The sequence below is a fragment of the Perca fluviatilis genome, chromosome 12, assembly GCF_010015445.1.
Source record: "Perca fluviatilis chromosome 12, GENO_Pfluv_1.0, whole genome shotgun sequence".
NCBI classification, from domain to species: Eukaryota; Metazoa; Chordata; class Actinopteri; order Perciformes; family Percidae; genus Perca; species Perca fluviatilis.
Genome location: NC_053123.1, coordinates 19,727,618 through 19,740,144, shown reverse-complemented (window position 1 = coordinate 19,740,144; position 12,527 = coordinate 19,727,618). Strand labels below are relative to the sequence as shown.

Below are 12,527 nucleotides of genomic sequence, written 5' to 3'. Positions count from 1 at the left end.
TCTCGAAATTCCACCCCAAACGGTTCCACACCGCCGTCTTCTAGCAACAAGTCACCCCCTGAGATTTCAACACATATATACATAATACAATATAATTTCCCTTTAAGCAGTCAGACAGAACACAAACATAGCTGTGCTGCTTTCATATGCCACATCACAACATGCATGAGCAGACACATCCAATTCCGTAACAGCCCATAATTAATGGGTGGATTTCCACAACCCCTTTAAAGACAGACTTGTGGCTTGTTATAGAAACTCAGAGCATCTCTTCCATACGAGTCACAGATGGCCGGTTGAGTCAAATGCATGAGTCGTAATGCAGTCTATTCGACACTGGTCATTTCAGTCAGAACAGATTTCAGTATTTTCGTTTTCCCTGCAGATGCAGGTTAAGTTTGTCAACCAAAAGTGTGCTAAGGGTGGAGCTTGGGTGGGCCAAATGCTTAGGCTATTTAACGCTCTGTGATGACATTTTTGAACCATCAATAAACAAGGGCGTAATTTCCACGGTGGAGGTAAGGGCATGTCCCTCACCTTTTCAAATCCTGTCTAGCTGCAGACATCATGATGAGAGAAGATGGGAGTTGAGAAGAAATATTAACTGGTCATCGTCAACTGATCTCTGGTCATCTGAGTCATTTTCTTTTACTACCTTGCACTCACAGCAATGAGCTTTAAAAAAAAGTGCAATGCTATTTGTTGGAAACATACAAAAAAAATATATTATAAAGTAGCAGGTCTCTATGAAGGAAACTCCAAATGACCAGATGTAAAATAACACCTAACTGATCCAGCTACTATATAATAAATATAAGCTCAGTTCTTACTTTGTCCCTGTGATCACACTTTTTAATCCTGTTCAAACCAGTTTAAACCAGCCTTTGATAGAAGAGAGAGAGAGAGAGAGAGAGAGAGAGACTGGTCCAGAAATCAAAATACCTTTTACAATACTGCCCCTTAGTGGTGATTTAATCATACTCCACCCAACCTTTCATCTGTCCTCAATAATCAATCATAATACTATTTTAATGACCCCTATTTTCTTTTTATCTTATCTTGTTGTAAAACAAGTAAACCCCTGTGCACTTAATGTTTTTAAGACTTTCTGTCCTGATGGAGCATGCATTATGACAGTAATAAGTCCAAAGTGGAGTTTGCATTGTCTCCCTGTTCTGACATTATTTTCCTTCCACAGTCCAAAGACGTGTGGATAGGTCAAATGTAAATGTATTGTCCTTAGATGTGAATTTGATATCTTGTCTGTCATTTTGTAATTTTCATCTAACTACCACTAGCAATTACTGAATCCCAATTCTCTGCCTTACCCCTAGCCCCTTACCCCTTACCCCTTCCCCTTAGTTTTGCACGTTCATGTGAGAGTAAGGGCTATCCCAGTTCTTGTTTTGATCGAGCGGTAGGGTTAAGGGGAAGGGGTAGATACCCCCTAAAACCAAGCATTTTCATGAGCTACTTGAAACCAAGGGATACCCAGAGTTTCATAAATGTAAGTATTTTTGGCTTAAATAATTGATTTAAAAATTATGACAGTCTTGTTTTGTGCTCTACACAGTCTTTTACATATATATTTGCAACCAGATTCTTAATTGAAACATTTTTTTAAATCGCTAGTTTGCTACACTAACGTTACATTGCTGATTTGCACAACAGTCGTGCATTTCTCTGACTAGCCTTAAATGGACTCCATGGCAGCCAGCTAGCGACGATGTATGATGACGTCACCATAACCAAGTGGTGTCTCATTTAATATAGGGTTAGGTTTTCACCCCTAGAACCTTACCACTAGTTTTCGAGGGACAAGGGCTAGGGGTAAGACGAAGGGGTAGGGGAAGGGGAAGGGGTAAGACAAAGAAATGGGATATCATTGTTGTGAGGTTTGTCTCAATTTCTAAAACTAAAGATGTTAATAGCAACATCTTAGGAAAACTAAAATCTACTCTAGAAGTCAGTGGTGTAAGGTAACTAAGTACATTTACTCAAGTACTGTACTTAAGGACAATTTTGAGTTACACTAGGTTGAGCATTTCCATTTTTTATTTCATACTTCAAAATTTGGGTATATATGTATTTTCCACTCCACACTACATTTATCTGACGGCTTTAGTTGCTTGTTACTTTGCAGATTCAGATTAATGAAAATGAATTAATCAACTAATAAATGATGATGCATTGTTGTAAGACAAGATACGACTTTATTTTTCCTAGGGAGGAAATTCACAATTTACTCAGAAGTATAAAAAAGTAATTAAAATTAGCCCTCCCTTTAGCTGCAACAATAGTGATTTGTACACATTAATACTTTACTAATTATGATCCTGTAATATAATGCAGATTATTTTAAATTGGCAATTTGTGCTTAATGAGTACTTTTACTTTTGGTTCTTGAAGTACATTTTGATGCTAATACTTTGTAATTTTACATAAGTAAAATGTTTGACTCTTAGGTAGAGTATTTCTACACTGCGGTATTGCTTCTTTCAACAAAAAACGGTGAAGTCCCTCTGCATGAAAAGTGTCCGATCAGGACAAGGAAATGCCAGCAAACACTACAAAATGTTGGACTTTCACAGAATCTTTTGCCACCTGAAGTTTCATTTTAGTTAAGTTTTTTTTGTGTGTGTGTTTGCGTGCGTGCGTGCGTGCATGCGTGCACTTAGCATAGAAACCCTGACACTGACACTTCTTGACCACGTGTGACTTTTTATTGCGTTGGTTCACATTCCAAAAGAAGATACTGCCACACATCTATCAGCAAAGAAGACTACAAGTTAGTAAAAAGGATTTTTTTTTTGTCTTTTTCAAAGATTAATCATGTCTTCTTACAAACATACAGGCAATGCAACAGTCTTAAAATACAAAAAATCTTACATTACCAGTCATATTGATGTACACAAAGACCAGCATCATGCTTTAATTGTAACACTGTGAAATGCTTAAATGTGTTCAACAATTTGGTGATTTAATGAAGGCTCATTTTGTTGCATATTACACAACATTGGATTATGGGAGGCGAAGGGATGGCTGGGGGTTACAAAGGGGTCACAGCTGCCTTCTCTCTGAGTTCCTCTAAAGCCATTTGATCATACCCCCAAAAGAGTGTGTGTGTGTGTGTGTGTGTGTGTGTGTGTGTGTGTGTGTGTGTGTGTGTGTGTGTGTGTGTGTGTGTGTGTGTGTGTGTGTGTGTGTGTGTGTGTGTGTGTGTGTGTGTGTGTGTGTGTGTGTGTGGGCGAAGCCTGCACTGTTTAAGTGTGTTCATGTCCTGAAACATGCCACTTTATGCCCTAATATCTTCTTAACATCATTAAATTATCATGGTAATACTTGAATTAACCATCATATTAGAGACAGGTCTTCTTGTGGGTGTGGGTGGACTTTTGTGTGTGCTAAGGGGTCGCATACAAAATGAAACTCAGATAATAAAAATAAAAAAGAAGCAAATAAAACATCAAATTCACATAGGTCCCAGAGCAATATAAGCACTTGCTACAATCTTACAACATTTGAGAATTTACATTTACAGGTAAGACACAGAAAATCATACAGTGGCAGCTGTTTGAATAAACAAAGCCAGAGAATGTGAGAGGAAGATTTGTGATAAACCTAAGGCATACTTTAAGGCTTAACGTATACTTGCTAATGATTCCCAAAAAATTCATCTTTACTCAGACAGATGCACAACACCGCAGTGAGGGAATTTTCTTTTTACTATATCGTGTTAGTGAGATTAAATCAATATTGTAATCACAATGAGAACTTCTGTGATTCATCTAGACAGTGAAATAACAGAAAACAGCTGCTCTGCACATTATGTGCATTATCAGACATGAGATAGGGCATTATGTACAGCAGGCCCTAGTTGTTTGTTTCTCTTTGAATTTGAAAGCATGTCATGAGTATTGCTATTTGACTACGGGGTGAGGACCTACTATGGTCACATTAAAATCAAGTAGAAAGATTTTTTTCACAGCCAGGTCAAGGATGCTTGTTTTCATTGATGAGTGCGGTTTCTTTTATTGTCTGGCCTCCAACAATACTTTGTGCTGATGGTGCATGATCTTTATCGCCCGGACGCCTGTTTGTACAGCACGAAAAGAGAGGATTTGGCCTGAGGTCGCTACTATAGTTCATTCTCTGATAGGGCAAAATGAGGCCTGTTCTCTGCCATGGTGCCAACTGATATCACAGTACACAGTTCTACTTAAATGCTACAAAACATGAGCAAATCTAAAATGAAGATATGCAGAATCACATTGAAAAAGACATTCAACAAGTGGTCTTTTTTGGGGGGTTTTCCTCACTAACTCAGCTCTGGCTGTGCTACCTGGTATATAAACATGAAAAGGAGAGAAATGCTCTGAAATTGATGCACATCTCTCTTCACTTGAAAGAATCCTGTGTAAATGGATGCATAGATGAGGTGTTATGAGGGTTAAAGGCCTTGCACAGAGTCTAAACCTCTGAATGTGCAAAAACAAAGGTATGCTCTTCTCAACCTGAAAATTGACTTTTCTTCCTCTTCTCAAAGAGCTGTATACCTGCAAATGTACCGGCACTTAATTGTGTGGTTTGTGTATAGTGAGAGCCCTCTCACCCGTGCCGTGTGCAGCCACATGCTGCATTTGCAGTATGTCGCTGTCTGAAGGGAAATTAAAGTCAGTGCCTAACTACAGCGAAATTACTGATTTGCAGACACACAAGTATATTATAACTCTCTTTCCCCTGTCTACTCAAACCCCATGTACAAATGTCTAATCCTCCATTGTATATGATTAAAACTCTTTCAATAGAAAAAGATGTTTTTAAAAATTGAACATGGATTTTCATCAAGTAAAAACATTTCCCCCCTGCATGTGTCCTTTCCACATTTTTTAAATATAAGAACACGCTTAATAAAAAACCTACTCCTCCCCTCTTTAACCTCTACTTTTTATATTTCATTTTTATCACAAACACGCAGATTTTTTGTCGCTATGTAGAATTGTTGCTTGTGTCTCAAAGGTTTTAATCTATCCCTGTTGATTTTGTTTTTCATCCATTGGTTTTTGACCACACCAAGAGTGTGCGTTGTCTTGAGTTAGATGTGTGTGTGTGTGTGTGTGTGTGTGTGTGTGTGTGTGTGTGTGTGTGTGTGTGTGTGTGTGTGTGTGTGTGTGTGTGCGCTCTCTCTTATGTTGAACTTTTGGTGTGTGCAGGTGTGTACATGTGCTCTCTCTCACAGGTTCATACGGTGAGATCGTCTGACCTGGCCCTGCTGCTGGCTTTGCTCAGTCGGCTCAGTGGTCTGGTGTCTTCTATCGTATCCGTGGCCTCCATCCCTGCCCCCTCCCCTTTCACTGCTTCCTCTACCTCCACATCATCATCAACAACCTCCTCCACTCTCTCTGCTTCCACCTTGGCCGGCTGCACCTCCTCTGCCTCCTCCTCGTGTAATGTCACCCCCGCTGTTTCAGTGGTCTGGGCGTAGGAGGGCAGAGTCTCATCATACACCTTAGAGATGTCCCCCATGGGCAGCACCTCCTCCACCTTCTCCTGCAGCCCCGGGAAGGGTGGGGCCCCTCTGCCAGCCTCCATGCCCACCTCAGCCAGTGGATAGAGGTGAGTTATGGGAACTTTCTCCTCCTCCAGCAGCTTGTAACCTTTCGCTCTCTGCAGGGAGGGCACAGCCAGGGGGGGCAGGCTCTTCCCTTGTGGCGGCAGGGGGGCCGAGCCCTCACCTTGGGCTGGGGCGGGGGCCGGCTTGCGAAAGACAAAGCGAATCTTCTTCAGGCCCAGGTGACTGATCTCCACAAAGTTGAGGAAGAGTGAGACACAGGCGACAGCCAACATAAAGATGATGAAGACGGTCTTCTCCGTGGGGCGAGACACAAAGCAGTCAACTGTATTGGGGCAGGGCCAGCGGCTGCATTTGTACAGTGGCAGGATGCGGAAGCCATACAGGAAGTACTGGCCCACCACGAAGCCCACCTCAAACAGTGTCTTGAAGATGATGTGGCAGATGTAGGTCCTCAGCAGTGTGCCCTCCAGCCGGAACTTCTTGCTTCCTTTTGTGCTGGTCTCCTTAGTGGTGCGGACACTTCCCTGGTCAGGTGCCAGAGGGAGACGCTCCTCACTCAGCTCCTGCTGCCGGCTAAGTTCTGCCTCCTCTCGCTCTTTGCGTTTCTCCTCCATGTGGACATGGTGCACAGCATGACCCACGTACACCAGAGATGGTGTGGACACAAAAATGATCTGCAGCACCCACAGGCGGATGTGGGAGATGGGGAAGGCCTCGTCGTAGCACACATTTTCACATCCGGGCTGCTGTGTGTTGCAGACATAGTCAGACTGCTCATCGCCCCACACAAACTCCGCCGCCGTGCCCAGAATGAGGATACGGAAGATGAAGAGCACCGTGAGCCACACCCGGCCGATCACCGTAGAGTGCTCGTTAACTTCCTCTAAAATATTACCCAGAAAGCTCCAGTCACCCATGATCGGTCCGTAGCACTGCAGAATGAAGGGTGGGGTAGGAAGGGACACAGAGGGAGCAGACAGACAGGGAGGGTGGGGTAGGCAGGACAAACAGGGGGAGGGGAATAGACAGCGGCAAAAGTAAGAAATGTAGAAAAAACTCAAACTTGCCAAAAATCAAACATATAAGCCATAATTGTATGCTACCAAATGTGTTTCTATTAGAAAACCTGAAAAATGGGAAACCTCTAAAGAGTGTTTAAGTCCATTCTATTCCCATTAAAATTAGATTAAAACATATTAAATTAACAAATATTAAATAAAACATAAAAAAACTTAGAAAGGTATTGATTTTGTCGTTACAATATTTACGATGTCAAACATAAAAAATGGTGCAAACCAAAAAATACCTTGCTCTAGCTCTTTAAAAAATTCCTCACAAAAACTCCCCGATAAAAACCAATAAAGAGAGATCAATAGGTAACAAATAGTCCCTGCTTCTGTAAGGTATGATATAGATTAAATGTAATCAAATGGGCAACTTGCCACAGCTGCGGCTCCGGCGAAGTTGAGTCCTGTCCCGTTCTCTTGGCACCCGGCAGGGAAAAGTGAACTTTTTTCTGCCCTCTTTCCCACCTAAAGCCCCGTCCTTGTCGCCCCACTGAGCAGATGTGAATGAATCGGCTCTGATGGTTGGTTTTTAGTTTCCTGCAATATTTAAGCTTGGAGCCAGACGGCCTTTATTTGCCGGGCGACGTGTGGTGACGCAGGAGACAATAGGATCAACAGAGCCAGAGCGGGGATGTATGGGAGCAGGCCTCAGGCTCCCACACCAACATGGACACCATACGGCCAGGGCACCGAGTCCACAGCAGAGCAGTCCAGCTCCATGCATGCAATTCCCTCACATATATATATATATATATATATATATATATATATATATATGTAGAAGCACAGATACAGTAGATGAAACAACAACAGCAGCTGATGTGCCTCGAGCTGCACTGCCATGCCCTAACATTAGAGCAGGGAGGCAGGTCAGTGACAAACTATCGGCTCAGGCAGGGATGAAGGAGAGTTTATGTCCTCCTGAATTAACACTGGACATTGTTGTTTATACAGCTATTCAGTATAGGCAGCAGTGGGTTCATTTCAACTATGGGTTTAAAGAAGATAAATTCTCTAATGTTGAGCCTAGGAAATTATTTTCTGGTTTTGTTTAGAGGAGGTGGTGGCCCGTTCTTTATGCATGGGCTTCGCAAGACATCACAAATTCATATAAGCGAAATCCTTGCACGCCACAAAACTACTAAATAAGTCCAAAAATAACAATTTGGATCATTTTCACAATCAGATTTTCAGACGTTTATATCTGCAACAAAATTCATAAATCACTGACAAAACATTTAGTAGAATAAAACTGGAGAAATCACAGTAAATACTGATAAAATAGTCCATCTTGCTTTCTTTTCCAGGCTGTTGAAACAAAGTTAGCACATCAAAATGAAACAACAATGACTATTGTTGATCATCTTTACACCAGAAAGTGTCAGGGTTATATTGGGCCATTTCATGCAACATTTATATTCCTGATGTGTTGTACAAAACAAAATTCTACTCACTCTCCACTCATCCCAAATCACTCACATATTCTGTTTTCCCCATGAATATCTTAGAATCTGTCAACCTCAATAGCCAAAGGAAGAATAGCAGTTCTTACCTGTACAACTAAAGAGGAGATGTGACACATGATTCAGAGGCAAACTTGTGATTAATACGCAGAAATGTCCTTAATTGTGAGGTTTTTTTTCTTTTCTTTTTTTTTAAATCACATTTAAGCATTTTATTTGTGTGTTATGTAACATCACATTTATTTAAACAGTGCTGTTTTTGCATCTTGATTCATAAATCCTCACTTGACCATCACTAATGTTATCAAATGTGAGTTTTAACATCATAGATAACTGAGTCTCCCTCTGTGTGCGGTTGTGTGCGTGTATCATCATATCTGTGTCACTTAGCTGGAATGTGAAGAATGTGAACCATCGAGTGAAAGCGCACGCTGAAATGTCTCTATTATTGAGGTTAGTCAAACTTTCCCGGCCCAGGGAAGCAAAACATTCAGCAGCAGTCTTTGATCTCCGATTCATTCCACAGATGTTTGAATAGAGGAAAAGCTACTGCAGAGCATAAAGAGGGCTGTCTAAATATCTTAAATTCTCATTATAAAATCTCCTCCAGGTTTGCACAAATGCAATAATTTGCCTCTAAAATATTAGGGATAAAATGAATGGTGACAAATGTGACTTCTACTTGGATTCTGACTGTAGATCTGATTCATGACAACTTTATGATGAGCCACACGGGCAGTTTTTTTTCTTTTGTCTTTGGGCATTAAAGGGTTTTATTTGTATAGGACAGCTGAAGACATTAAGGGGGAGAGAGAGGGGGAACGATACAGCAACGGGCCGCAGGTCGGGGGTCGAAACCGTGGCCGCTGCGTCAAGGAGTACACCTCTTCATATGGGCGCGCGCTCTACCAGGTGAGTTACCCCGGCGCCCCATACAGGCATGTTTGACCTGACAAATGTATTGTATGTAAATACATAATTTAAATACATAGTTTGGTGTCTGTAAAGAAATGAACACACACAAGTACAGCAATATAATTCCTATGCACCTCGATAATTTTTTTTTTGGGGGGGGGGGCTACAATTGATTTGGCTGTTTATAATCACCGTAATATAATCAATAAAAATAAGTAATACTTTAATAAAAATTGTTATTTAACAATCATAATATTTTGATTAGGATGATACATATATGATTTACATTTTAATTAATTATATTTAGTTGTCTGTAAGTTAAATTTGTTCTTATACCTGTCTTTAAAAACAGTCAGTCTTATAATAACTAAGTATAGGCTTTAAATTGTACCAAACTTAAAAAAAACTATACAGTACACTAATATGTATTCTAATATGTAGACATAGATAGAAAGACATTTATTGATCCTTTCGGAAATTCATCTTGCACCATACAGCTCATCAAATAGACAGACAACAGACCATAGACAACGGACAACAACAAGACCACTAACCCCTCCCTCCCTGCAAAGTGCAGTGTCGTTAGCACCAGTGGGCTATCAATAGTAAGGTGCATCATCATCAGTGGCGTTTTATTATTAACGTGCAGTATTATTACACAGAAAGGATCAAGTTATTATTCGGTCATTATACGGTTTGGCCATTCAAATATTTCCCCCTATAGAACAATAATACAAAATCAAGCTCTGCTCTTGTAGTGTCTAACAGGTGCGTACAGCTGTTCATCAGAATCATTCAAAAACAAATTTGAAAATAGTTTAGAGGTGTTTGAGTATTGGAGGTTTACCGGTGCTTCCTTAATAGTATTACTGGTGACTTGTTTGTTAAAGTGGGAAACTTTCTGCTCTGTCACATTTTTAAGATAATGTTTTCGAGAATTTTAAATGAAAAAATGTGGCTTTATTAACATCCGACAGTTTTCCTATGTCCATATGTTTTAAATGAGTCTGTCAGCCAATGGGGAACAGGATGTTGTTGTTAAATTAAAATACTACGCATTGTGTTGAAATGCAGAACTTTTCAGCAATGTGATTTATTTGTGCCAACATTTAATACGTTCATTTATAAACCACACATGGACTTTGGAAAAGTTTATTTGAAGAAAGCTTTTGTTTGTCTGTGATCCAAACTGTTGAAAACGTGTTCTCCCAGTAAACCACGGATGCACCAAATTGAAAGGAAGGAACAAAACAATTACATGGCAGTCTTAAACCAGACAGTTTGTTTACGCTCACACAATTCATTTCCCTTTGCAGAATCTAATTTCCAGGTTCCACAATTGTTTTATTTCCCCAGGACCCAATGAAGTTTGAACAGTGCTTTTCTTTGAAGGCTGATTTGCCTTCAAAACTGATATTTGTAAGTTGGAACTAAAACACATCTATAATGCTTATATTTAACATATTTATATTTAACCTTTTGTTAGAAATTAAAAAAGTTTTGTTTAGAGTTAGTGTTCAGTCTGAATGGAAAACTTGTGAACTGCACAAATGAAAGTCTAATGGTTTGCTGTTTTTTAAGGAAGTACGACCCACCGCCTCTATGAGTTTTTAAGGAATCTGTCTGATAAGCTTACTTTAAATGGATAATTTGTAAATAAATAAATAAAAAGGGTAAAGAAAGAAACAGCATCTTTTATTAATTCTATGTATTTTAATCAATTCCTCATATGGACAATGGAGGTGGCCTCATTCTACAGACCACATGTAACCTATATCAGAGGTCAAAATCAACAATCATTAGTCACCGCTCCTTTTATGGATGTAACTTCACTCTGCCCATATTATTATGGCCAACCCTCGCTGTTTCTCAACCAATAGCGTTGTCTGTCCTAGGTGACATCACTGTGCTGGTGAACTAGAGAGTCCACCTCTTGATGTCTGCTCTCTGATCTGTGGGTTAGTGGCAGATTTGGCCTCCACACTGAGCTTCACTGATCCCAAAGCTTTTCACAAATGGATGATGTAATCTTAGAGCAAATAACCAGTGTGATGCAATATCTTGTTAAATGTCCCCAAATCATTGTCTACAGGTTCTCTCTGAATAACATGACGTCCAGGAACATCAGTGTGTATGTTAGCTGATTGGATAGCTAGAACTAGTCTCCATATATCCAGGAGCAGTGATATCTTCTCATTTGAAAATGTCCCCACCAAAAAAGCCCAAATACTCGCTCTCCTCTGGGCCCTGGATGACACATGAGCTCAGCCCGTTGGGTCGGAGGATAGAGCTCTGTTCAGAGCTCTGTGGAAGTATCAGGGTGTATCCACTGAGCTGGGGGACCAGGGGACTCCCTTTAAAGAGCTGTGTGTTGGTATAGTTGACGCTTGCATGCTAAGCCCTACAGTGGGCCCGTGAATGGCACCGGGATTTTACACAAAGACATGATGTCATGATGCAGGGTGCGGACTCTATTGAGCACGTGCAGTGAGGCGTGGGGCTAGATTAGACCTCCGAAGCAGGGCACCAACTGACCGTTAATCAGAATGCTAACACGCTAACAAACATATCGTACGGCGATCTGCCTACGGCGGGATGGTGCCACGCGCTTCCTGCTCACAGGGCCTTTGACAGACAGGAAGTAACTGAAATCTTACTAGTGTAACAACCTTATCAATGTGATGCAATTTAAGACACACATTTCACCTAACAATGTGCTTTATGTGATTGTGACACATGGTAACCTCTCACACGATGAACATCTCCCATTGCTCCCTAAAGGAAAAACACCTTTCAGGAAGGAGTATGTTTTTTTCTTTTTTTTTTACTGGGCATAACCTCTTTCCTTTACTCATGTCCTATATAATGAGCATGTAATGATGTCCTCTTCAAAAGAGATGTATACCTTCTGATAAGGTACAAGGTAGTTTCTGTTTGAGGGTTCTGGATACAATCCTCTGCAGCGATGCTTCTGGTTCGGCTACATCAAGGGATCATGTCTTTGTTGCAGCACATGGTTGGTCTGTCTCTTTCCATCTGCACCCTTCTCAGGACAACAGTGGGCGTTATCAGCAACAAGGACTGCAGCACAGATGGAACTGGCCATCCCAAACTGCATACATGCAAGCAAACTTTATTCACACGGCACCTTTAGAAAGAGAAGTTACATATGTGATATATTTGCACTGCTGTGCTGGTGTTCATTCAGTTGCTGTTGACAGTGTGTGGGCTCTTTCTCTCAGCTCTGCTCAGAGGATAAGAGTGAATGCAAACTTCAATGAAAGGCGAGGAATCACTCTGACTTCAGTAATCTCAGTCTTTTCATCTGATGTTTACAACTAACTAATATTAACTCTCATTTTAAAGGGGGCTCAAAATAATTGCTTGAAGTGTCTGAACCTCCTTCGCATTAGTGGACAGGCTCAAATATGCTGGTTATAAATCCTCTATTGAGTAAAAGCTCACCCCCCTACCAGCTTCAGTAGATTATCCATATTAAGTTTAAAG

General features: G+C 40.7%; 1 protein-coding gene across 2 annotated transcripts; it reads right to left on the bottom strand.

Moving 5' to 3' along the window:
• Positions 1 to 3,199: 3,199 nt before the first annotated feature.
• LOC120569808 (gap junction alpha-8 protein-like) lies at positions 3,200 to 7,242 on the bottom strand. Of its 2 annotated transcripts, none has more exons than XM_039817908.1 (2): positions 7,018 to 7,242; positions 3,200 to 6,507 (listed from the first exon to the last, which is right to left on the bottom strand). In XM_039817908.1, the coding sequence occupies exon 2, from the start codon at positions 6,490 to 6,492 to the stop codon at positions 5,242 to 5,244; it is 1,251 nt and encodes a 416-aa protein (XP_039673842.1). In that variant the 5' UTR covers positions 6,493 to 6,507; positions 7,018 to 7,242; the 3' UTR covers positions 3,200 to 5,241. The 2 variants fall into 2 exon arrangements, with proteins under 2 accessions (XP_039673842.1, XP_039673843.1); XM_039817909.1 differs by lacking the exon at positions 7,018 to 7,242 and adding an exon at positions 6,882 to 6,996.
• Between the last annotated feature and the right edge of the window lie 5,285 nt (positions 7,243 to 12,527).

Excerpts from the sequence above, each read along its gene's own strand:
- LOC120569808 (XM_039817908.1), bottom strand. The coding sequence starts at position 6,492 with ATGGGTGACTGGAGCTTTCTGGGTAATATTTTAGAGGAAGTTAACGAG.